Source organism: Pseudophryne corroboree, chromosome 5, assembly GCF_028390025.1.
Source record: "Pseudophryne corroboree isolate aPseCor3 chromosome 5, aPseCor3.hap2, whole genome shotgun sequence".
NCBI classification, from domain to species: Eukaryota; Metazoa; Chordata; class Amphibia; order Anura; family Myobatrachidae; genus Pseudophryne; species Pseudophryne corroboree.
In genome coordinates, this window is record NC_086448.1 from 287,826,787 (window position 1) to 287,853,086 (window position 26,300).

Sequence of the window (26,300 nt, forward strand, 5' to 3'; positions counted from 1 at the left end):
ACGAGAGTGGTTTGGGGCAGTCTTATGTCTAACCAAAGATTGATTCAATTGCTGCAACTGGGTAGACAAATTATCCACCCAAGGAGGATTTACCATGGGGACAAGATGTGACTGTAATGGTACAGGAGGTCTCATATGGGGGGCGTAAGGCGTGTCACAAGCGTATTTAACATAGTTGAGAATGACGTCCAAGGTGGCTCTTGATTGGTTACAGGAGCTGCGGACTTACTGGGAGATGTATGGCATATAGTACACAGACCAGCATACAAAACTTCCCCCTCAGGCAAAGCCTTGGCACATGCACTGCATGATGCAGGAGCGTCCTCGGATTTCCCACCCTTTGTGTTAGACATTTTCAGTTATGCGACAGAGCGGAAATTTCCTAGTATGTGACCGTGTACACCAGGGGTGAGGAACCTTTTTTCTAGCAAGGGCCATTTGGATATTTATAAAATCCTTCGGGGGCCATACAAAAATTATCAAATAAAAAATTTGCCTGCCCCCTGTCGGTAGGTTTGCCCCCAGTCAGTTGTTATGCTCTATTAGATATGCCCCCAGTAAGTTGTTATGCCTCATTAAATATGCCCCATTAGATATGCCCCCTACACACACATTAAAAGAAAATAACCCACAATACTCACCAGCCCCACTCCTGCTTCCGGACCGCTGCCCTCCGCCTGGCCGCCCGCTCCTCAGAACTATGGGAGAGACGCCATGACATCTCTCCCATAGCACCGCACACTGCAAGAGCCAGAAGCCGGAGCTCAGGAGTGAGCTCCTGCCTCCGGCTGCTGCTGAAAGGAAGAGGCCGGGCGCCCGCTAGTAACAAAATCTCAGCGGGCGGACGACATCTCCCTCGGTTAGGTGCGCCTGTAGCTCTGCGGGCCTTTTACGGCCCGCGGGCCTGAGGCTCCCCACCCTTGGTGTACACAGTACTCAGTCGCATCCAGTATTATGAGACTGAGTCCCCAGTACACAACACCAGCGAATAATTCTGGTATTATGTGACTTGAGTACACAGTAGAATACACTTAATCGGTAAATACTGTGAAGCACTATATATGTGACCCTGACACACCTAGTTCTTTAGGGTACAGAATACAGTGATAGACAAAGCTGGGATACACTGAAAGTGAAATCCACACAGCAGATACAGGCACACACAGTCGCAGGGACAATGCAGATAATTATTTTAGTAAGACAACAAAACTGCAGTGGACTAGTATATATGTGTGTGTGTATGTGTGTGTGTGTGTGTGTGTGTGTGTGTGTGTGTGTGTGTGTGTGTGTGTGTGTGTGTGTGTGTGTGTGTGTGTGTGTGTGTGTATTATTTATTTTTCTAACAAAGTGCGGCCTCAGACCGGATGTATATATCAGAATACTCGTACAATATATTCTGGCACAGGTACACTTGTTCTTAACTAACGCTGTCTTTATATTGACATGTAAAATACTTAAGTGTTTGTAAAAATCACAGCGCTGATGTACAGGCAGATTTACAAGGGAGACCTTGCCCTGCAGTCCCGGAGACCAGTCGCAGCTATGCTTAGGAGATGGCGCCCAGCATCTCAGTCAGGGAGTGAGGGAGCATGTGAGGCAGCTCCAGGGCGGGAACACCAGCAGTAGATGGCGCCCTAGGCCAGGAGATGGGGTAAAGGTCAAGCGCCATTTCCCCTATGCTGGTCCTCACCACCTGGTAGTATGGAGTCTTATTAAAGTGGCCATTAGTACACCCGACCTGTACTCCTATGCACTGGTGGATATAGTGGGGTCCCTGCTCGGTGACAGTGTCAACGCCAGCGTTGCAGTCCGTCTCCCTAGACTGCGATCGGAATGCGATTTAATGGCGGGTCCCACCTGGGGGACCCTCTTACCTCCTCCCTTCGTAGCAGCCACGTGAACCAGGAGAGCACTGCGACCGTTTGCCCAATGCCGGAGTGTCCCCACCGCAAGTACCCGGGAACTGAGCCAGCGGGAGTATGCGACACCGCTGGGGAGGTAACGGAGCCGCAGCACAGAATGTCATCCTGACATGAAAGTGCTGCGGCCCTTGAAGTCTTTAATAAAAGCTTTTTCAGGGCTGCCCAGCGCAGCCCCCCTGTTTAGTGACCTGCTCTGCAGGGCACCAACTCGAAACTGAGCTAACAGTGCCTGGAGGCGGGGTTATAGAGGAGGCCCCAATGCATCCTGGGACAGTCTAAGGCTTTGGCCTGTTGGTGCCTGGATCAAGATCCATCTCTACACCCCGATGTTTCCCCGAGGAAACCAATGTACCCCACTGCAGAAATATGTCAATTTCATCAATATGACTTGTAGCAATACGGTAAACATTGTAACCTCAACAAGCAATGTAGTCAGTGGCGTAACTACTGCCCCCGCAGTCCTCGCGGTGGCTTGGGGGCGAGGGGCTGCGGGGGCGCCACTGATTTACAGCAGACTGACATGCGGACGAGCGTCCGCATGTCAGTCTGCAGTCTCCTTCCCTCCGCCGCTTTTTGGAGGGACACGGAGGGCACACAGCGCGCCTCCCTGTGTCCCTCCTGCTGCATCATCTCCGGCGGCCGCGGGTCTAATAGGGGGAAGTGCCGTCCGTGAGCTCTAATTGGCTCACGAACCGGCACTTCCCCCTATTAGACCCGCGGCCGCCGGAGATGATGCAGCAGGAGGGACACAGGAGACGAGCTGTGCCCTCCGTGTCCCCCCAAAAAGCGACGGGGGGGGGGGTAAATATCTGGCACTGGGGGCATATATGGCACGGGGGGGGGGGAGGAATATCTGGCACTGGGGCATTTCTGGCACGGGGGGGAATATCTGGCACTGGGGGCATATCTGGCACTGGGGGGGGGGGATATCTGGCACTGGGGCATATATGGCACTGGGGGGGAATATCTGGCACTGGGGGCATATATGGCACTGGGGGGGGATATCTGGCACTGGGGGCATATATGGCACGGGGGGCATATATGGCACTGGGGGGGAATATCTGGCACTGGGGGGGAATATCTGGCACTGGGGGGGGGATATCTGGCACTGGGGCATATATGGCACTGGGGGGAATATCTGGCACTGGGGGGGATATCTGGCACTGGGGCATATATGGCACTGGGGGGAATATCTGGCACTGGGGGGGGATATGGCACTGGGGGGGAATATCTGGCACTGGGGGCATATATGGCACTGGGGGGGAATATCTGGCACTGGGGGCATATATGGCACTGGGGGCATATATGGCACTGGGGGGGATATCTGGCACTGGGGGCATATATGGCACTGGGGGGGATATCTGGCACTGGGGGCATATATGGCACTGGGGGGGTATATGTGTACCTGGCACATGGGGGGGGGACTATATTTGGCACTGGGGCATGTAAGTACCTGGCACCGTGGGGGAATATCTGGCACTGGGGACATATGTGGCACTGGGAGCACAGCCCTAGCAACAAGGACTACCTCCTAGCAACGAGCATGACACCCAGTGCATGAAACACCTGGCAACGAGCATGACACCCAGTGCATGAAACACCTGGCAACGAGCATGACACCCAGTGCATGAAACCCCTGGCAACGAGCATGACACCCTGAGCATGAAAACCCCTGGCAACGAGCATGACACCCTGAGCATGAAAACCCCTGGCACCGTGCATGGAACCAAGAGCATGAAACCCCTGGCAACGAGCATGACACCCAGTGCATGAAACCCCTGACAACGAGCAGGTAATTGAAAAGTAATTAGAAGCCTTACTGTAGGACTTAATGTGTAATGGGCATTACGGTGTGTGGCATAATGTATCACGGACATTGCGGTGTGTGTCATAATGTGTCACAGGCATTACGGTGTTTGGTATACTATATCGCGGGCATTGTGATATGTGGTATAATGTCTCAGGGTCATTGCAGTGTGTGGCATAATGTATCACGGACATTGCGGTGTGTGTCATAATGTGTCAGGCATTACGGTGTGTGGTAGACTATATCACGGGCATTGTGGTATGTGGTATAATGTCTCAGGGTCATTGCAGTGTGGCATAATACATAACGGGCATTGCGATGTGTGGCATAGGGTATAACGGGCAGGGCATTGCGGAATGTGTCACAGGCATTACGGTGTATGGTATACTATATCACGGGCATTGTGGTATAATGTCTCAAGGTCATTGCAGTGTGTGGCATAATGTGTCACAGGCATTGTATGTGCTATAATGTATCGGGCATTGCAGTGTGTGGCATAATGTATCACGGACATTGCGGTGTGTGTCATAATGTGTCACAGACATTGTATGTGCTATAATGTATCAGGGGCATTGCAGTGTGTAGCATAATGTATAACGGGCATTGCGATTCCTGTCATAATGTGTCACAGGCATTACGGTGTGTGGCATAATGTGTCACAGACATTACGGTGTGTGGCATAATGTGTCGGGGGCATTACAGTGTGTGCATATTGTGTCGTGCATTATTGTGTGCGGCATAATGTCTAAGGGCCATTGCAGTATGTGGCATAATGTATACTGGGCATTACTATAAGGAGGAAAAATGACAAATAATGTAAGGGGCATGAATCAGGATTATTTTTCTTTCCTGTGGTGGCCAACGTATGGGCGTGCAGGTTGCAAAACTGGGGTATAAGGTAGTCTTTTCCTGCAATACCACGCCCCTTTATGCGAAACCACGCCCACTCCAACAAAACCACGCCCCTTTTTTGGCGCGCGCATATTTATCCCTTTCTTGCTCCCAATTATGGAGCATGAAGGGGGGGGGGGGGGGGGGGGGGGCGAAGAATTTTTTGGCTTGGGGGAGAAAAATTTCTAGTTACGCCACTGAATGTAGTGATTGTACAGGTGCCATTATTAACTTGAGTTGAATCCTGTAAAAGGCATACAAAAATACCATGTAATAAAAAAATGCATTACAAAAATCATCAGTTCAGCAAAAATGGCTAAAGTCAACAAAAACATAAAACAAGTACAACAAATGCTCCTTTCCATCTTATGCCACTAAGCAAAGCTCGGAAGACGCTATAAATGTAAAAACCGAATTTAAAGCAGTTTCCTTTCTTGTTGCCGTATCCTAGAAACTGACACGGAGAATGACTTATTGTGTTTGAACGGCACAAACATGGCATCACACTGTACGTGCCCACTCATTCCATTGCAGTTCATGAGAAGCACCGTAGACACCATGAATACTAATATAATTAAAACATTAACCATGGCAAACATCAATTCAGGAGTCCATACAAGAGACCCAGATTAGATGAAAAGCCAAAGCTTTCCTTTTGTCATATGTGAGAGTCATTGCTGCGATGTAAGAAAATCCTGCCAAGTATCCCTCTGCAATCACATGCAGTCTGTTCCCGCAACTGGCAAAGATGTTACATCAGACCAGAAAACGCAGGAGGCAGCATGGCAGGCTGCATAATAAGAAACGAATGACATTCAGATTCACACATGCCGACTCTGTACTAACACCAGGACATTGTTTAGGATCACTGTACATTCAAACAACATTTTGCTCAATCCATGCTGGGTCAGAGATGCCAAGAAGCCCTTACAGATGATTTGCTTCAGAGCGCTGCTAACAGGAAATGTGTTAAATCACAATTACAAATCAAAAAAAGAAAAAAAACAGGTCAAGCCGATGACTAGAATGAACATGCAGTAAATATGCGTATCTCACATTCCTGCCTCCCACCTACTGAAGTGACTTCACATGTTCTCAAATTAGATTCACTAGTCACCACGTGGAGATCAATTGTTTAACCCCTTCTTTGCCAAAACACACTGCCATGTACTAATAAAGGAGCATGTGTTAGCTAGCTGATACTGCCTACATGTTTTCTTATGTATACATAGATATTCTCATCCTGCCTCTCTCACAGTATCTGCTGTAAAATCCTACATTACATTCACTATCCTTACAAGAAAGACATGCATCACATTGCAGAGAAGGCATATCAGCACCAGAAGGCCTCATTACCATCTGCACAGTCTTCGTACCACCAGTCCAGCGCATAGTAATCCTCTTCTATAAATTTCTGCATAGTCAGTGTCCACAATAGCAAAATCGATCGTCCATTGGCTTTCCCAGGTCAGGTAAAACTCAGCCAGGCCTGCCTGCTTTTACCATACTCTGGCATACAAATAGACACATGTGACAGTGACACCATAAAAAGCATCTTCTGCGTAACCAGAGAGAAGGAAGAACGTGGATGCGAGTACAAAAATAAGAATGTAAAATGTGTTCAGAAGATTGCGGTAGAATGCATGGGCAGCATGCTGTAATAAAGAAGCAATGTAGACGCGTCCTGTATGGGAGTTGACAAAACTGCCCTATCAATAAGCTGAAAGCGTGACGTCAGGGGCACACACCACCACTAGCTTGCTGTACAGCCTTCCTTTCCTCCCTGGTCCTTGCACATCACTTAGCTTAGTGGTTTCCATGGAGACTGACTGGCCGCGAAATGATGCCTCAGATGCACGGAAGGTCTCAAACTAGATCAGATTTAAAAGCTTATTGGAAATGAACCTAACAATGAGCCTGTACGGTAAACAGCAAAATATAGTTTGTGAAGTGGTAATTTTTTCATTATTCAGCTTTACAGGAATTATTCTATTCTTTAAAAAGTACAGTAAAACATGCATGAACAAATCTAGTAATTATAATAAAGAAAAATTTTAAATTTTTTTAGGATTCTGCAACAGAACATCACTGCGGGCCTAACTCAGATGCGGTCGCAAAGATGCTATTTGCTACAAGCAAATCTGCTGATGTTTTTTCGTACTGCGCATGCATCTGAGCCGCAGTGAGTGAAATGCGATTGCGGTCGCACTGGGGAATTGGTTGCAAAGTGAGTGACAGGAAGTCAGCGTTTGGGGGTGGTAATGGTGAGTGGTCGGGTAAATGCAGGCGTGTCACGGCCGTTCAGAAGGCGTTTTCTGGGAGGGCGTATAATAGCAGTTGCGATCTTACTTGCTACTGGAGAGCCCTCTGCATCCCTGGAAAGCACAAAGCTTAGGCATCTACAGGGACACTCAGACATGGCCCAATTTGCAATGATGGTACCGATGTATCAGCAATTATACACTGTTGGACGGAAATTATGTGACTGCATTTGGCACCCTTATGCTCAGGTTAGCTTCTGCCTATATTAGCATATTATCACAACTGCGTATGGAAAGGAGGATGGCAACAGCAAGAACAACCACATCTGAATCAGGGCCAATAACCTGCTTATACTGTTTTGTCTTCCATTAAAAATAAGCAAAAATATATATAAAATGGACAGTTGTTAAAGACATGTAACTGGGTATACACACTGCAATTTGGACAATTTGGCATTTTCGAATCAAGAGATCAAATGTCACTAACCTCTAGTACAAAATGCAATCTGAGAATTACTGCAATATTACAGTCAGTTCAGTTACAACCCAACCACACTACCCACCCTTAATACATATGGCAGTTTAGCATGAAAGGGGTGGGATTTTCCATAATGGCTACACATGAGCTCAGGTAAATCCCTTCTTCCACATAAATCTGCCCATGTATGGGTACCTAACCCTAAGTATTTCCCCTTTTTGAAATGTATTGTAAAATATACTGTACAGATATACAAGCGTTAAAGTTGCAGAAGTTTAGTTAGTAATAAATCCATAATGCCTAGTTAGAAACTAACTGTAGACAGGTTAAATTTGGATTCCATTTTTGTTGGCTCTGTCCCACAATCCCTTTCTCAAAGACACAGGTCAATATTTTTCATATGTAATACTGTAAGGCAGTGGCGGATTGGCATGCCGGGACGCCGGACCGGATTCCGTTTGGCCCGGTCGTCCTATCATTGGCTGCCCGTCACGACCATGCAAGCTGCCAGCCGCGATCGCGGCAGCGTTCACTGACCGCTTCTGAAGCTCAGTGAAGCACTTTGAAAATGGCTGCGTCTGAGCTTCCCCCTCCTCCCCATGTTTCATAATGTTTAGTATTCCGAGCCATCAGTCACAACTGATGGCATTCGCCTCCCCTACAGCCACATCACGTGTCATCCCCCCCCCCCCCCTCCCCACAGCCCCGTCCCAGCACACAGCAGTGCACAAAGGACTCGCGGCTGCTGCAGCTAGTCATCAGGATACAAAAGTCAGATACAAACTTACATTTAAAGACCTGCACCTCACCATGCAGCAAGTTTTCACCCTAAGCCCCTTAAGTATGGGTTACCGTATTCCCAGTTCCTCCGCGCCAGGCGCATATGCAGTAATAATGAGATGGCTATCACCAATATTGACCTGATGATTCAGAAATTTATGACAAGGGGATATGATGAACAATTGTTATTACAGTCTATAAACAAGGTATTGGCTATTCCGCGGGAGCAACTTTTAATCCCTAGGAATAGGAAGACCAACACTACGCGCTTACCTTGGGTTAACCACTACAATGATAAAAGTAATGACATTAGGTCAATAACAAAAAAACTCTGGCCTATAGTGGGCACAGACAAAAATTTAAATCTTCAAGATAAAAGGATAATGCCCTGCTATACCAGAGGAAAAAACATTCACGATTGGGTGGTTAGGACTGATATCTCTAAAGTTGTAACCCCCGAAACACATTTCTTGGCCCGAAAGAACGGGTGTTTCAAGTGCTTGAACTGCACCACCTGTCGGTATATGGTAGCTGGTGATAGTTTTAGACACCTGTATAGTGGCAAAAAATATCTCATTAAACATCGGGTGACTTGTACCACCAAGTTTATTGTGTATATGATTACATGTCCCTGTGGTTTAAGTTACGTAGGCAAAACTGACAGAACCCTACGGGAACGTATGGCCACTCATAGACTGTCTATTAGAAATGCGCTTGAGAAGGGTCACAGTGATCAACCGGTCTCCAGACACTTTGTGAAAGCCGGACATAATTTGTCGACCCTTAGATATATGATTATAGATCATATCCCACCCAGTAATAGAGGTGGGGATAGATCACTAGCTTTACTGCGCTGTGAATCCAGGTGGATACACAGATTGAACACCCTGTCACCCAAAGGTCTTAACGAGAGCTTAGAGCTTCACTGTTTTCTTTAATGTTTGATTGATATCTAACATTCTCTGGATAGACTGTATGATTAATATTTAAAAATATTTAAAATATTTGGATTATGTATGTATGACATTGGTCATCTCTAATTTGAATATATTACGGTTTTAGAACTCAGAAGTTCTTTAATACTCTGTTAGTTCCACCCCAGTGATCCTAGCTAAAATAGAGACATCAATTTATGTAATATGTTGTTTAAATCTGAATGATTACACACTGCGCTGTTGTGTGATTGTATCCTCATGATGTCATTTTTATGTGTCACAGTGTTTGTTTATTGCGGCTGTTATGGCAACGGTGGTTAGGATGATGTCGTAATCGGTGGGCGCCGTCTTCCAGCTTCCGGAGCCAGCCGAGGTCACGTGGTGAGGTGCAGGTCTTTAAATGTAAGTTTGTATCTGACTTTTGTATCCTGATGACGAGGTAATAAATTCCTCGAAACGTTGATAAGCACATACCTCTGTTTGTATTATATTTTCTGAGTGCCGCCGCCGGTATACTATATATATATATATATATATATATATATATATATATAATAAAATCCCAGCATGGATGATGTAGAAACACTATCATACAGCATGGCACTGCAGTTTGAATTTAAATAGATTTAATGCTGCCACTAGTGTGTCGCACCTTGACAAAGGGGCTAAGCGACTCAGAGTGCCACAGCATTTTTTCATTCTCTCTCTATATTTAATAGGATTTTAATACCTACCGGTAAATCCTTTTCTCTTAGTCCGTAGAGGATGCTGGGGATGCTTCAAGAACCATGGGGTATAGACGGGATCTGCAGGAGACATGGGCACTTTAAGACTTTAAAAGGGGTGTGAACTGGCTCCTCCCTCTATGCCCCTCCTCCAGACTCCAGTTATAGGAACTGTGCCCAGGGAGACGGACATTTCAAGGAAAAGGATTTATTTAATTTTTAAAACTAAGCTCACACCTCAAACACGCCGTATAACATAGCATTCAACAACAACACATGCAACGGCATGACCAACATCAGCCACAGCCTGACTGAACTTAACTCAACAGGAGTGTAACCATAACCAACTGCAGATACAGCCCGCACTGGGACGGGCACCAAGCATCCTCTACGGACTAAGAGAAAAGGATTTACCGGTAGGTATTAAAATCCTATTTTCTCATACGTCCTAGAGGATGCTGGGGATGCTTCAAGAACCATGGGGTTTATACCAAAGCTCTAGAACGGGCGGTAGAGTGCGGATGACTCTGCAGCACCGATTGACCCAACAAGAGGTCCTCCTCAGCCAGGGTATCAAACTTGTAAAACTTCGCAAAGGTGTTTGATCCCGACCAAGTAGCAGCTCGGCAAAGCTGTAATGCCGATACCCCTCGGGCAGCCGCCCAGGATGAGCCCACCTTTCTGGTAGAATGGGCTTTTACCGATTTCGATAACGGCAATCCTGCCGTAGAATGAGCCTGCTGAATCATATTACAAATCCAGCGCGCAATAGTCTGCTTAGAAGCAGGAGCCCCAATCTTGTTGGGAGCCCACAGGACAAACAGAGCCTCTGTTTTCCTAAGCTGTGTCGTCCTGGTGACATAGATCTTCAAAGCTCTGACCACATCGAGAGACTTTGACTCCGCCAAGGCGTCAGTAGCCACTGGCACCACAATTGGCTGGTTTACATGAAATGATGAAACCACTTTTGGCAGAAATTGCTGACGAGTTCTCAACTCCGCTCTATCAGCATGGAAGATTAAAAAGGGGCTTTTGTGAGACAAAGCCGCCAACTCAGATACCCGCCTTGCGGATGCCAAGGCCAACAACATGACTACTTTCCAAGTAAGGAATTTTAACTCAACCTTGCGTAAAGGCTCAAACCAATGAGATTGCAGGAACTGCAATACCACATTAAGATCCCACGGTGCCACTGGGGGCACAAATGGAGGTTGGATGTGTAGCACACCTTTCACTAAGGTCTGAACTTCTGGAAGGGGGGCCAATTCTTTTTAAAAGAAACTAGATAAGGCCGAAATTTGTACTTTAATAGAGCCCAACTTTAGGCCCGCATCCACACCTACTTGCAAAAAATGGAGCAAACGCCACAGCTGAAATTCTTCCGTAGGAGCCTTCTTGGATTCACACCAAGACACATATTTCCTCCAAATACGGTGGTAATGCTTTGCCGTTACTTCCTTTCTAGCCTGAAGCAGAGTGGGAATGACTTCACTGGGAATACAGTTTCTGGCTAGGATCTGGCGTTCAACCGCCATGCCGTCAAACGCAACCGCGGTAAGTCCTGATACACGCACGGACCTTGTTGTAACAGGTGCTCCCGTAGATTTTCCCTGAAAATTTTTCCCTTGTGTGACTGCTCCCCAGCCTCGGAGACTCGCATTAGTGGTCACCAGGATCCAATCCTGAATCACGAACCTGCGTCCCTCCAGAAGGTGAGAACTGTACAGCCACCACAGAAGGGAGATCCTGGTCCTGGAGCATGGGATTATTTTCCGGTGCATGTCCAGGTGAGACCCGGACCACTTGTCCAACAGGTCCCACTGAAAGACCCTGGCATGGAACCTGCCATACGGAATGGCCTCGTAGGCCGCCACCATCTTCGCCAGCAGCCGAGTGCATTGAAGAACTGACACTTTTGCTGGTTTCAGAATCTGTTTTACCATGTTCTGTAATTCCAGAGCCTTTTCCACTGGAAGAAAAACTCTGTGTAATTTTGTATCCAGAATCATACCCAGGAACGACAGGTATGTCGTCGGAACCAACTGTGATTTTGGCAAGTTTAGGAGCCAACCATGTTGTTGCAGAATCGTCAGTGAGAGCGCAACATTCTTCAGCAATTGCTCCTTGGATGTCACCTATATGAGGAGATCGTCCAAGTACGGGATAATTGTGACTCCCTGCTTGCGCAGGAGAACCATCATTTCCGCCATAACCTTGGTGAAAATCTGTGGTGCCGTGGACAAACGTCTGAAATTGGTAATGACAATCCTGAGCCGCAAACCTCAGGTATGCCTGATGTGGAGGGTATATGGGAACGTGTAAGTAAGCATCCTTTATGTCAACCAACACCATAAAATCCCCCTCCTCCAGACTGGAGATCACTGCTCGGAGAGATTCCATTTTGAATTTGAACCTTTTCAGAAATAAATTTAGGGATTTTAGGTTCAGAATCGGTCTCACTGAGCCATCCGGCTTCGGGACCACGAACAGACTTGAATAAAAACCATCCCCCCGTTGTGAAGGGGGTACCGTGACAATGACTTGATTTTGACACAGCTTTAGTATCGCTGTGCATACCACTTCCCTTTCCAGATGAGAAGCAGGCAAGGCCGATTTGAAAAATCGGTGAGGGGGCACGTCCTGAAACTCTAATTTGTACCCTTGGGTTACTATTTCTAATATCCAAGGATCTAGGTCCGAGCGCACCAAGGCCTGACTGAAGAGTTTGAGACGTGCCCCCACCGGTGCGGACTCCCGCAGAGGAGCCCCAGCGTCATGCGGTGGATTTTGTAGAAGCCAGAGAGGACTTCTGCTCTTGGGAACTTGCCACAGCCTGTGACCTCTTTCCCCATCCTCTACCTCTCGCAGCAAGGAAGGAGGACCCTCGTCCTTTTTTGAATTTATTGGGCCGAAAGGACTGCATCTGATAGTAGGGCATTTTCTTTTGTTGTGCAGGAACATAAGGTAAAAATGACGACTTACCCACGGTAGCCGTAGCTACCAGGTCAGTGAGGCCGTCGCCAAACAAGACACTACCGTTAAACGGTAGATACTCCATAGCCTTCTTAGAGTCAGCATCAGCATTCCATTGATGAATCCACAATGCCCTTCTAGCCGAGACAGCCATGGCTTTGGCCCTTGATCCCAAAAGGCCAATATCCCTTGCAGCTTCTTTTAAATATGCTGCAGCGTCCCTGATATGACCCAAAGTCAAGAGCACGCTATCCCTGTCTAGGGACTCTATCTCAGATGACAAGTTATCTGCCCATTTTTCAATAGACTTACTCACTCATGCCGAAGCAACGGCAGGCCTGAGTAGCGAACCTGTAGTGACATAAATGGATTTTAGTGTATTTTCCTGCTTACGATCCGCAGGATCCTTTAAGGCAGCCGTGTCCGGAGACGGAGGAGCCACCTTCTTGGACAGACGCGATAGCGCTTTGTCCACCGAGGGGATTGACTACCACTTTTCCCTGTCCCCAGAGGGGAACGGATATGTCACTGGAATTCTTTTGGGAACCTGTACCTTCCTGTCAGGATTTCCCCAAGCCTGTTCAAAAAGAGCGTTCAGTTCATGAGAGGGAGGAAACGTTACCTCCGGTTTCTTTCCTTTAAACATACAGACCCTAGTATCAGGAACAGTAGGGTCCTCCGTGATATGTAATACGTCTTTTATCACCACAATCATGTACTGAATACTTTTGGCCAGTTTAGGATTTAATCTGGCATCACTATAGTCGACACTGGAATCAGAGTCCGTGTCGGTATCTGTCTCTGCTATCTGGGTAAATGCACGTTTCTGTGACCACGAAGGGGTCTGAGCTTGTGACAATGCATCTTCCATGGATTTCCTCCATGTCTGGTTCTTAGACTCTGATTTATCTAATCTCTTAGTCAACCGAGCCAAATTTGCATTCAAAACACTCAACATATTTACCTACTCAGCAGTCGGCGGTGCCGACACAGTCACTCCCACCGTCTTTTCTGTCCCCACACCGGCCTCCTCCTGGGATGAGCACTCAGCCTCAGACATGTCGACACACACGTACCGACACCTACAAGCACACTGGGCTATAGGGGACAGACCCACAGCAAAGCCTGTTAGAAAGACACCCAGCGCCCAACCCGGTACTGAGACTTTACATACAATGCCTCAGACCTGCTAGCGCTTTAATAATAAAGATAATAGCACCAAATCTACTGTGCCCCCCCCCCCCCTCCCTTTTGCACCCTGTTACTTGTACAGCAGTGTGGAGGTCGGGGCCAGCGTCTCTGCAGCTTCTGTGAAGAGAAAATGGCGCTGGTTAGAGCTGTGAGGGCTAAGCCACGCCCCCTCACCAGGGCGCTTCAGTCCCGCTCAAATCCATATATTTATACTGGCGGGGGATCTATATTTAGTGCCTAGGCACTTTTAATATATGTATTTGCCAGTTTTAAGACTTCAGTATTCATGCTGCCCAGGGCGCCCCCCCTGCGCCCTGCAAGTGCCGCTGTGTGTGTGTGGGAGCATGGCGCGCAACACGACCGCTGCGCGGTACCTCAACACTGAAGTCTTCTGCCGTCACTGAAGTCTTCGTTTCTTCTTTTACTCACCCGGCTTCTTTCTTCTGGCTCTGCAAGGGGGGTGACGGCGCGGCTCCGGGAGCGAGCAGCTAGGCGGACCAAGTGATCGGACCCTCTGGAGCTAATAGTGTCCAGTAGCCTAAAAAGCAGAGCCTTTGAACTCACAGAAGTAGGTCTGCTTCTCTCCCCTCTGTTGCCAGCAGTGCTCCCTGAACATAAAAAACCTAACAAAGTCTTTTTCAGAGAAACTCAGTAGAGATCCTCTGTTTGTGACTAGTCTCCCTGGGCACAGAATCTAACTGGAGTCTGTAGGAGGGGCATAGAGGGAGGAGCCAGTTCACACCCCTTTTAAAGTCTTAAAGTGCCCATGTCTCCTGCGGATCCCATCTATACCCCATGGTTCTTGAAGCATCCCTAGCATCCTCTAGGACGTATGAGAAATATATTTATTTATTTTTTATGGTAAATCAGCCCAGTTTTCAGTGTTTAGAAATCAAAACGTGACTGTTCATATTATCCGGAAATAATAATCAAATATGCGTACCAGACAGACGAAAATTGTTGACTTACTGTATAGTAGGTGTCTTTACATCAGTTTTCCTTAGTGTTCTCCTCCTCCACAGCTGTTTGAGCGTTATGTGATATTTCACGTGGGTAGAGGATGGAGACAATGTATCAATAAAGTGCACTAACTTAGTATAAAGAGACTTTGTGCTTGCATGCAAAAAAAGTGCTAAAGTGCTCAGTGCGCACAAAGTAAAATGCCACCTTATGGTAATGTGCTTATTTACCAATCAGGAAGGTGAAACAACCAATGTGTCCTATTAATAAGGCTCTGAGATGTCATTCACTTTTTTAGAATGTGATATGACCAAAAGGAGTCCTCAAGACCATCCATCAAGCAGAGGACCTTAAAACCGAAAAAACTCCAAAGAGGTAAGAAAGCTTCTAATAGTGTAATTTCTTTTTTTTACACATTTAATTAGACACAAACATTAAAAAATGGACTCGTACAATTGTATAACAGTATATATGCTTATCTGTAAATTACATGACAGAGCAGAGAGTCAGAGATTGATGCCCAATGCGTTTCGTCCCTTTCAAAGTGCTGGGACTTCCTCAGGGGTCATAGATGGAAAGCCATGCATTTTCAAAGTATTTATGAGGAGTGAGAAAACTCACAGGAAGACTGAGCTGCGGCTGGCATCTGGAAACTAGAACCGCGCATGCGCGGGAGCTCCGGTAGTCCAGCAAGACCACAATTGGAGGTGAAAACTACAAATCAGCATCGCGCATGTGAGTCCGGTCATCCGGATTGCGCATGCACGGGAAAGCTCCGTAAACATCGCGGGAACACGGCAACGCTATAGCTGTGACTCCACTACAAACACAGTGGGTCCCGTTGTTTAGGAGTAAAAAAACCTTCTGTAGTAGCCATATTTAAGAAGTATATTATACTAACAGCCTACGGCGGCCATTTTAAGTATGTCCAAAGAAAAACATGATGAAAGTGTGTGCATAGCTTTCCATATAAATAATAAGATTTTACTCACCGGTAAATCTATTTCTCGTAGTCCGTAGTGGATGCTGGGAACTCCGAAAGGACCATGGGGAATAGCGGCTCCGCAGGAGACTGGGCACAACTAAAAGAAAGCTTTTAGACTACCTGGTGTGCACTGGCTCCTCCCACCATGACCCTCCTCCAAGCCTCAGTTAGGATACTGTGCCCGGAAGAGCTGACACAATAAGGAAGGATTTTGAATCCCGGGTAAGACTCATACCAGCCACACCAATCACACCGTATAACTCGTGATACCATATCCAGTTAACAGTATGAAACATAACTGAGCCTCTCAACAGATGGCTCATAGCAATAACCCTTTAGTTAACAATAACTATATACAAGTATTGCAGACAATCCGCACTTGGGATGGGCGCCCAGCATCCACTACGGACTACGAGAAATAGATTTACCGGTGAGTAAAATCTTATTTTCTCTAACGTCCTAATGGATGCTGGGAACTCCGAAAGGACCATGGGGATTATACCAAAGCTCCCAAACGGGCGGGAGAGTGCGGATGACTCTGCAGCACCGAATGAGAGAACTCCAGGTCCTCCTCAGCCAGGGTATCAAATTTGTAGAATTTAGCAAACGTGTTTGCCCCTGACCAAGTTGCAGCTTGGCAAAGTTGTAAAGCCGAGACCCCTCGGGCAGCCGCCCAAGATGAGCCCACTTTCCTCGTGGAATGGGCTTTTACTGATTTAGGATGCGGCAATCCAGCCGCAGAATGCTCCAGCTGAATTGTGCTACAAATTCAGCGAGCAATAGTCTGCTTAGAAGCAGGAGCGCTTATTTTGTTGGGTGCCTACAGGATAAAAAGCGAGTCAGTTTTCCTGACTCCAGCCGTCCTGGAAATATAAATTTTTAAGGCCCTGACTACGTCCAGTAACTTGGAATCTTCCAAGTCCCTAGTAGCCGCAGGGACTACAATAGGTTGGTTCAAGTGAAAAGCTGATACCACCTTAGGGAGAAACTGGGGACGAGTCCTCAATTCTGCCCTATCCATATGGAAAATCAGATAAGGGCTTTTACATGACAAAGCCGCCCATTCTGACACACGCCTGGCCGAAGCCAAGGCCAATAACATGACCACTTTCCACGTGAGATATTTCCAATCCACAGTTTTAAGTGGTTCAAACCAATGTGATTTTAGGAAACTCAACACCACGTTGAGATCCCAAGGTGCCACAGGAGGCACAAAAGGGGGCTGAATATGTAGCACTCCCTTTACAAATGTCTGAACTCCAGGCAGTGAAGCCAGTTCTTTCTGGAAGAAAATCGACAGAGCCGAAATCTGGACCTTAATGGAACCCCAGTTTAGGCCCATAGACACTCCTGACTGTAGGAAGTGCAGAAAACGACCCAGCTGAAATTCCTCTGTTGGGGCCTTCCTGGCCTCACACCACGCAACATATTTTCGCCAAATACGGTGATAATGGTTTGCGGTTACTTCTTTCCTGGCTTTTATCAGCGTAGGAATGACTTCCTCCGGAATGCCCTTTTCCTTTAGGATCCGGAATTCAACCGCCATGCCGTCAAACACAGCCGCGGTAAGTCTTGGAACAGACAGGGCCCCTGCTGTAGCAGATCCTGTCTGAGCGGTAGAGGCCATGGGTCCTCTGATATCATTTCTTGAAGTTCTGGGTACCAAGCTCTTCTTGGCCCATCCGGAACCACGAGTATCGTTCTTACTCCTCGTTTTCTTATTATTCTCAGTACCTTTGGTATGAGAGGCAGAGGAGGGAATACATAAACCGACTGGTACACCCACGGTGTCACTAGAGCGTCCACAGCTATTGCCTGAGGGTCCCTTGACCTGGCGCAATATCTAGTTTTTTGTTTAGGCGGGACGCCATCATGTCCACCTGTGGCCTTTCCCAACGGTTTACCAACAGTTGGAAGACTTCTGGATGAAGTCCCCACTCTCCCGGATGTAGGTCGTGTCTGCTGAGGAAGTCTGCTTCCCAGTTGTCCACTCCCGGAATGAACACTGCTGACAGTGCTAAGACGTGATTTTCCGCCCATCGGAGAATCCTTGTGGCTTCTGCCATCGCCATCCTGCTTCTTGTGCCGCCCTGTCGGTTTACATGGGCAACTGCCGTGATGTTGTCTGATTGGATCAGTACCGGCTGGTTTTGAAGCAGAGGCCTTGCCCGACTTAGGGCATTGTAAATGGCCCTCAGCTCCAGAATATTTATGTGTAGGGACGACTCCTGACTTGACCAAAGTCCTTGGAAATTTCTTCCCTGTGTGACTGCCCCCCAGCCTCGAAGGCTGGCATCCGTGGTTACCAGGACCCAGTCCTGTATGCCGAATCTGCGGCCCTCTTGAAGATGAGCACTCTGTAGCCACCACAGTAGAGATACCCTGGTCCTTGGAGACAGGGTTATCAGCCGATGCATCTGAAGATGCGATCCCGACCACTTGTCCAAGAGGTCCCACTGAAAAGTTCTTGCATGGAACCTGCCGAATGGAATTTTGTTTCGTAAGAAGCTACAATTTTTCCCAGGACTCATGTGCAGTGATGCACCGATACCTGTTTTTGTTTCAGGAGGTCTCTGACTAGAGATGACAGCTCCTTGGCTTTCTCCTGCGGGAGAAACACTTTTTTCTGTTCTGTGTCCAGAACCATCCCCAGGAACAGTAGGCGTGTGGTAGGAACCAGCTGTGACTTTGGAATGTATAGAATCCATCCGTGCTGTTGTAGCACTTCCCGAGATAGTGCTACTCCGACCAACAACTGCTCCTTGGACCTCGCCTTTATAAGGAGATCGTCCAAGTACGGGATAATTAAAACTCCCTTTTTTTTTAAGGAGTATCATCATTTCTGCCATTACCTTGGTAAAGACCCTCGGTGCCGTGGACAGTCCAAACGGCAGTGTTTGGAATTGGTAATGGCAATCTTGTACCACAAATCTGAGGTACTCCTGGTGAGGATGGTAAATGGGGACATGTAGGTAAGCATCCTTGATGTCCAGGGATAGCATGTAATCCCCCTCCTCCAGGCTTGCAATAACCGCACTGAGCGATTCCATCTTGAACTTGAATTTTTTTTATGTATGTGTTCAAGGATTTCAAATTTAAAATGGGTCTCACCGAACCGTCCGGTTTCGGTACCACAAACAGTGTGGAATAGTAACCCCGTCCTTGTTGAAGTAGGGGCACCTTGACTATCACCTGCTGGGAATACAGCTTGTGAATTGCCTCTAGCACAGCCTCCCTGCCTGAGGGAGTTGTCGGCAAGGCAGATTTGAGGAAACGGCGGGGGGGAGACGCCTCGAATTCCAGCTTGTACCCCTGAGATACTACTTGAAGGATCCAGGGATCCACCTGTGAGCGAGCCCACTGATCGCTGAAATTTTTGAGGCGGCCCCCCACCGTACCTGGCTACGCCTGTGGAGCCCCCGCGTCATGCGGTGGACTCAGAGGAAGCGGGGGAAGAAATTTGATTCTGGGAACTGGCTGACTGGTGCAGCTTTTTCCCTCTTCCCTCGTCTCTGTGCAGAAAGGAAGCGCCTTTGACCCGCTTGCTTTTCTGAAGCCGAAAGGACTGTACCTGATAATACAGTGCTTTCTTAGGCTGTGAGGAAACCTGAGGTAAAAAAATTTCTTCCCAGCTGTTGCTGTGGATACGAGGTCCCAGAGACCATCCCCAAACAATTCCTCACCCTTATAAGGCTCTATGTGCCTTTTAAAGTCAGCATCACCTGTCCAGTGTCGGGTCTCTAATACCCTCCTGACAGAATGGACATTGCATTAATTCTGGATGCCAGCCGGCAAAATATCCCTCTGTGCATCCCTCATATATAAGACGACGTCTTATGTTCGCAAAATAGTATCCCTGTTTGACAGGGTTACAGACCACGCTGCAGCAGCACTATCTGCAGGTCTCAGTCTAGTACCTGAGTGTGTAAATACAGACTTCAGGATAGCCTCCTGCTTTTTATCAGCAGGTACCTTCAAAGTGGCCGTATCCTAAGACGGCAGTGCCACCTTTTTTGACAAACGTGTGAGCGCCTTATCCACCCTAGGGGATATCTCCCAGCGTAACTTATCCTCTGGCGGGAAAGGGTACGCCATCAGTAACTTTTTAGAAATTACCAGTTTCTTATCGGGGGAACCCACGCTTTTTCACACTTCATTCACTCATTTGATGGGGGAACAAAACACTGCCTGCTTTTTCTCCCCAAACATAAAACCCTTTTTTAGTGGTACGTGGGTTAATGTCAGAAATGTGTAACACATTTTTTATTGCCGGAATCATGTAACGGATGTTCCTAGTGGATTGTGTATATGTCTCAACCTCGTCGACACTGGAGTCAGACTCTGTGTCGACATCTGTGTCTGCCATCTGAGGGAGCGGGCGTTTTTGAGCCCCTGATGGCCTTTGAGATGCCTGGGCAGGCGCGGGCTGAGAAGCCGGCTGTCCCATAGCTGTTACGTCATCCAGCCTTTTATGTAAGGGGTTGACACTGTCGGTTTATACCTTCCACCTATCCATCCACTCTGGTGTCGGCCCCACAGGGGGCGACATCACATTTATCGGCATCTGCTCTGCCATCACATAAGCCTCCTCATCAAACGTGTCGACACAGCCGTACCAACACACAGCACACACACAGGGAATGCTCTGACTGAGGACAGGACCCCACACAGCCCTTTGGGGAGACAGAGAGAGAGTATGCCAGCACACACCAGAGCGCTATATAATTTAGGGATTAACACTATATTGAGTGAATTTTTCCCAATAGCTGCTTGTATATACAATATTGCGCCTAAATTTAGTGCCCCCCCCTCTCTTTTTAACCCTTTGAGCCTGCAAACTACAGGGGAGAGCCTGGGGAGCTGTCTTCTAGCTGCACTGTGAAGAGAAAATGGCACCAGTGTGCTGAGGGAGATAGCTCCGCCCCTTTTTCGCGGACTTTTCTCCCGCTTTTTTATGGATTCTGGCAGGGGTATTTATCACATATATAGCCTCTGGGGCTATACATTGTGATATATTTGCCAGCCAAGGTGTTTTTATTGCTGCTCAGGGCGCCCCCCCCAGCGCCCTGCACCCTCAGTGACCGGAGTGTGAAGTGTGCATGAGGAGCAATGGCGCACAGCTGCAGTGCTGTGCGCTACCTTGGTGAAGACTGATGTCTTCTGCCGCCGATTTTCCGGACCTCTTCTTGCTTCTGGCTCTGTAAGGGGGACGGCGGCGCGGCTCCGGGAACGAACACCAAGGCCAGTTTCATGCGGTCGATCCCTCTGGAGCTAATGGTGTCCAGTAGCCTAAGAAGCCCAAGCTAGCTGCAAGCAGGTAGGTTCGCTTCTTCTCCCCTTAGTCCCTCGATGCAGTGAGCCTGTTGCCAGCAGGTCTCACTGTAAAATAAAAAACCTAAAATAAACTTTCTTTCTAGGAGCTCAGGAGAGCCCCTAGTGTGCATCCAGCTCGGCCGGGCACAGAAATCTAACTGAGGCTTGGAGGAGGGTCATGGTGGGAGGAGCCAGTGCACACCAGGTAGTCTAAAAGCTTTCTTTTAGTTGTGCCCAGTCTCCTGCGGAGCCGCAATTCCCCATGGTCCTTTCGGAGTTCCCAGCATCCACTAGGACGTTAGAGAAATGTAAACAGACACATATAAATATAAATGGTTCCGGTATGAAAGATAGATAGTGTCTAGTTAGACAGTCAATAGGTAGACACCATATGTTAGACAGACATTAGGTCGACAGGGTAAAAGGTCGACAGGGTAAAAGGTCGACATGGAAAATGTCGACATGTCAAAAGGTCGACGTTGAAAAGGTCGACAGGTCAAAAGGTCGACATGGAAAAGGTCGACATGAAAAAGGTAGACACCATGTTTTTTGCATTTTTGTGCTTTGTGTGGATAGTTTTGTCATCTGGCACCCCAATTGCAGAAAGGCATACGCTCGCCACGCTCCGGGCACGGTGGCTCGCTGCGCTCGCCACAAGGTTTATAACCAACTCTATGCCGACATGGATAGAGAAAGTATGAAATAATCCAAAAACATGTTAAATTAAAAAAACACATTTGTCTATCTTTTTATGTCGACAATTACCATGTCGACCTTTTGACAATGTCGACCTTTTGATTATGTCGACCTTTTGACCGGTCGACCTTTTGACCCTGTCGACCTTTTGACCCTGTCGACCTAATGTCTGTCTAATATATGGTGTCTATCTATTGACTGTCTAACTAGACACTGTCTATCTACTAAACGGATAGGAATATAAATAGATGTAGATACATGAACAGGGTAAAAAACTATTAAAAATAGGTAAATATATACTCATATCAGAAAAAAATATTATTATAAAAATCATTATAAAAACATTACTAGAAATCACAAACAGAAATAGAAAATTAGTAGAAAAGGTGCCACATAATATAAAACCACATACTATGGCACTTAATACTATAATTTATACAAACAGGAAGGAGGGGGATTAAAAAGATAAGAAGGGGGCTAATCAGACCTTGTAGTATAAGGGTATTAAGTACCTGGATCCAAAACATTTCCCTTTGTGCCAGTTTTTTGTCTCTATTGCCACCCCTCGCTCCTAGTATAACATGCTCTTAACTATTATAAGTCTTATGACATTTAGAATTTGTTGCGCACATATCGTCCATTAATGGTAGTGCCAACTTTGCAAGCTTTCCCTTTCACCTTTTTTGTGTGCAAAGGAAAAATTGCGATGCTGGCGGGTCTGGTGAGCCGGAATGGTAAATTGTGTCCATTATTTTGAAATCAGTTGCCCCCCTATGGTAATATTAACTGGAGATGACAGGTTCACTTTGGAGATGTTGCATCAATGAATAGTTGAATGTGAGCACAGACTTAAGTTACAATTCTGAGTACATGCAATACAGTACATAGATCTTTTATATTCTTGCATAAACTTTGATCATAGCATTAGTAAGCCAAAGATAACCTGATGAGTAACACAGTAGTGTTGTATTCCCCTGGATACTCACCACTTGGCCCAGGCGCTTAGAACTCTGACTCTACACTGTGCACTCTGGAATGCTGTGTGATATGGCGATATCACTGAGGTTAGCAATCAAGGGCATGATACAGTATGCTTGAATTATATTAAATAGATTGTTACACGGGACAGTTCATCAAAATATCCTGAAAAAATATTAATGTTTGTAGTTAACTACAAGGTATTCTCACAGATCCCCAGCGCAAACTTTAGGACAAATTCAGGAAACTATATATTTTTAAAAAAATTAATTTACTCAGTTTGCTTCTGGTTTTGCAATAGTGTACATATATATGATATAATTGATTTTACTAAAGGTATCTCTAAATTGAGACGTCACAATAAAATTTCATATGCAATTAATGAAGTATGTGGTGTAAGTGGTACCTATTATCGGTAAACACGGACAAAAGACGAACCACAAACATACAAAAAACATAAAATTAAATTAAAAACTTTTAAAAAATTCAAGGCAATGTCCGTTGTCAGTTGGTGGTTTCAAAGTAAGCACTTCACTGGAGGAGTTTATATTGTGTAAAACCACGGGCACCTTAACCTGTGTGAGGTAGGGGGTGCACTTTTGCAGCTTACTCCCTCTATCTATATAGACTGGAGTTCACTAATTGTAAAAATTAGAGTTTCCGTTGTAATCAATAGTCTGTGGGTGCACCTGGTATGAGCTTTTCAAAACCGCAATGGTCTTTCAGGGTTCGGGCTGTTGTGAGTTTATAACCCACTGTTCCTTATGTGGGGTATTCACAGTGCACAGTTAATTGGTAAGTACCTTTCACTCCCTTGCAGGTGATCTCTTTTCCAGGCTTCAGCTGTGAGGCTACTGTTATCCCCGTCTCAGGTAAGCTCCAGTGTCCGCGGGCAGAACACCCGTGCAAGCCGCTGATAGCGCTAAGTGGCACTGCTCCGGATCGATGTGATCTGTAATCAACGCGTTTCACCTGTGGTAGGGCTTCTTCAGGATTGCAAATAACTTGATCCTTTGCCTGCCCATGTCTTTATAGGGGCTGTGTGCGTTCCACTACGGTTATTACTTCCTGGATATGCGTTCCAAGGGAGGCTTTGTTCCACTTCCTTGTTGTGGAATCGTACCTTCCTTTTATTAAAGTTAATATAGGTGCTATTAGCAGGGTAACTGGATAATTGAAACAATAGACATATAAAATTTCCGATATAGGAAAATCTTACTGTCTTTGTGCATATTTATAATAGATAGACAATATAAAAACATTTAACAGTACATAGTGTGCTAATGGTGTATTTGGTAAATATAGTTACGTGTTGTTCAAGGTCTACTGTGAGAACACCTCTTTCATTATCATCCTTGCAGGTCTCATCATATCATATTATATTATATCATATCATATTATCATCATAGTTGCAGGTCTGAATATTGCCTTTCTTAAAGGATTAAATTGCTCATTCACGATAATGTGAGGTATCATGTGCCTCAGTCACAAGTATTATACTGAGAGACGATTCAATGCTATATTTGTAATAATTCTGTAGACTATGTACTATACATCTTCTTAAACATGTTAGCCTTCTCAAAGCTGTATCTTTTTTTTTAACGTTTTTTAAATATGCCAATAATCCATACACAGATCTTAAGACCCAGTTTGTTTAATGGGTTCCTGCTATGTATTTTGTTAATTTAATGAATTATTTCAAATTCTATCTGTATTTCCTATTATTCTTCCTGAATAATAGAGTATGCAATGTGGCTTAAGGAGGGAACGATCATTCTATATTACCCGAACTGTCTCGATTTAGAGATACCTTTAGTAAAATCATTTATACCATATATGTAAACTCTATTGCAAAACCAGAAGCAAACTGAATAAATTCAGTGTTTTAAATATATATTTTCCTGCATTTGTCCTAAAGTTTGCGCTGGGGATCTCTCTTGTATAAAACTATTGTTCAATTTAGAGGATGTAGGTAGTGACTTCACCTCCCCTAGCAGCAACTCAGGATAGCCATTACCTGTGCTTGCCATAGCGCAGTATCCAGAGCCGGCGCTAGCCACTCAGCAAAGGGATGCAGTGCAGGGAGGCGCCAAACTGAATAGGCACTCAGCCTCTCCCTGCTCTGCATCCCTGCTGCTGCGAACTGCCGCTGCGCCTGTCACACTGGATAACAGGTAGCGGTGCTGGCAGCTTGCAGCGCAGCTCCCTCCCCCTCCTCCTACCCAGAGAGTGCATGCAGTGTGCGGCCTCAGCCCACACACAGCGGCGCTGACATCCCGAGCTGCTTAGAGGGTTGGGGGCATGGCCTAATTGCGGGAGCCGTGACCACGCCCCTGTATGGATTTTTTTGTTTTGTTTTTTTAAGTCTTTGCAGTACAGTGCAGGGTGGGTACAGTGCCTGATCCCTGAGCCAGGGTGAATTCGAGGGGGGAGTGTGATCATTGTGATCACAATCCCCCCACCCACACATATAGGAACACACAGTGGATCCGCAATAACAGCAGCCTCTCTGCCACACTGCAGCACAGCACACTGCAGCATGTGCTGTGCCGCCAAGATGAGAGCTAATACTGATTCTGTTGCTGCTGCCTAGTAAGGTAGGAGTGCAGCGGACCAGGACCCCCTCCGGGCCCCTCCATCAGTCCCAGGCCCAAGTAATTAGTACCCGCTCCCTCCCCCTCGTCACTGACAACATCCTAAAGAGCCACTGGCGTAACGGAGTCTGCGAGAAACCTGAGGAGAAGGGAGATGAGGAGCAGCGCCCAAGCCGGGACCTCTTGCAGGTAACGGGGCCACACTGGGGAGGGAATGAAGGCTGTACCTGGCATAGGGGGTCATTCAGAAATGAACGCAGATCACTGCATACGCAGCCGGACCTACGTTCATCTCTGCACATGCTCAGGGCCGCCCAGCATGTGTAGCGCCACCTCCCGATGCATCCACAATTACATTGCCGACGCATCTGATGTAAGGTTGACCCCTGGCTGCGCTGTCAGCAGCCTTTTTTTTTCTTTCTCGGACACTACTGTGCAGTGTAATGTGACTGACGAACACTACTATATGGTGTATTGTGACTAGCGAACACTACTGTGCAGTGTAATGTGACTGACGCACACTACTATGCGGTGTAATGTGACTAACCAACACTACTGTGTGGTATAATGTGAATAAGGGACACTACTGTGCGGTGACTAGTGAACACTACTATGCGGTGTAATGTGAGAAACGGACACTACTATGCCGTGTAATGTGACTGACGGACACTACTGTGCAGTGTAATGTGACTAATGGACACTACTATGCAGTGTAATGTGACTAGTGAACACTACTATGCAGTGTAATGTGACTAACTGACACTACTATGCGGTGTAATGTGACTAGCGAAAACTACTGTGGAGTGTAATG

General features: G+C 46.7%; 1 protein-coding gene across 5 annotated transcripts in view; it reads right to left on the bottom strand.

Annotated features, from left to right (window-relative positions):
• The window catches only part of TRAK1 (trafficking kinesin protein 1), a 250,707-nt gene that overhangs the window by 165,713 nt on the left and 58,694 nt on the right, over positions 1-26,300 (bottom strand). Inside the window, exon 1 of one of the 5 annotated variants that reach the window (XM_063922398.1) lies at positions 5,977-6,227. The exons of the other annotated variants lie outside the window; for them this stretch is intronic. Within the exon in view, the coding sequence (XP_063778468.1) occupies positions 5,977-6,040 (64 nt within the window). The 5' untranslated portion in view covers positions 6,041-6,227. Of the gene's footprint in view, positions 1-5,976; positions 6,228-26,300 lie in introns of those variants that run through there. 5 annotated transcript variants of the gene reach the window in all.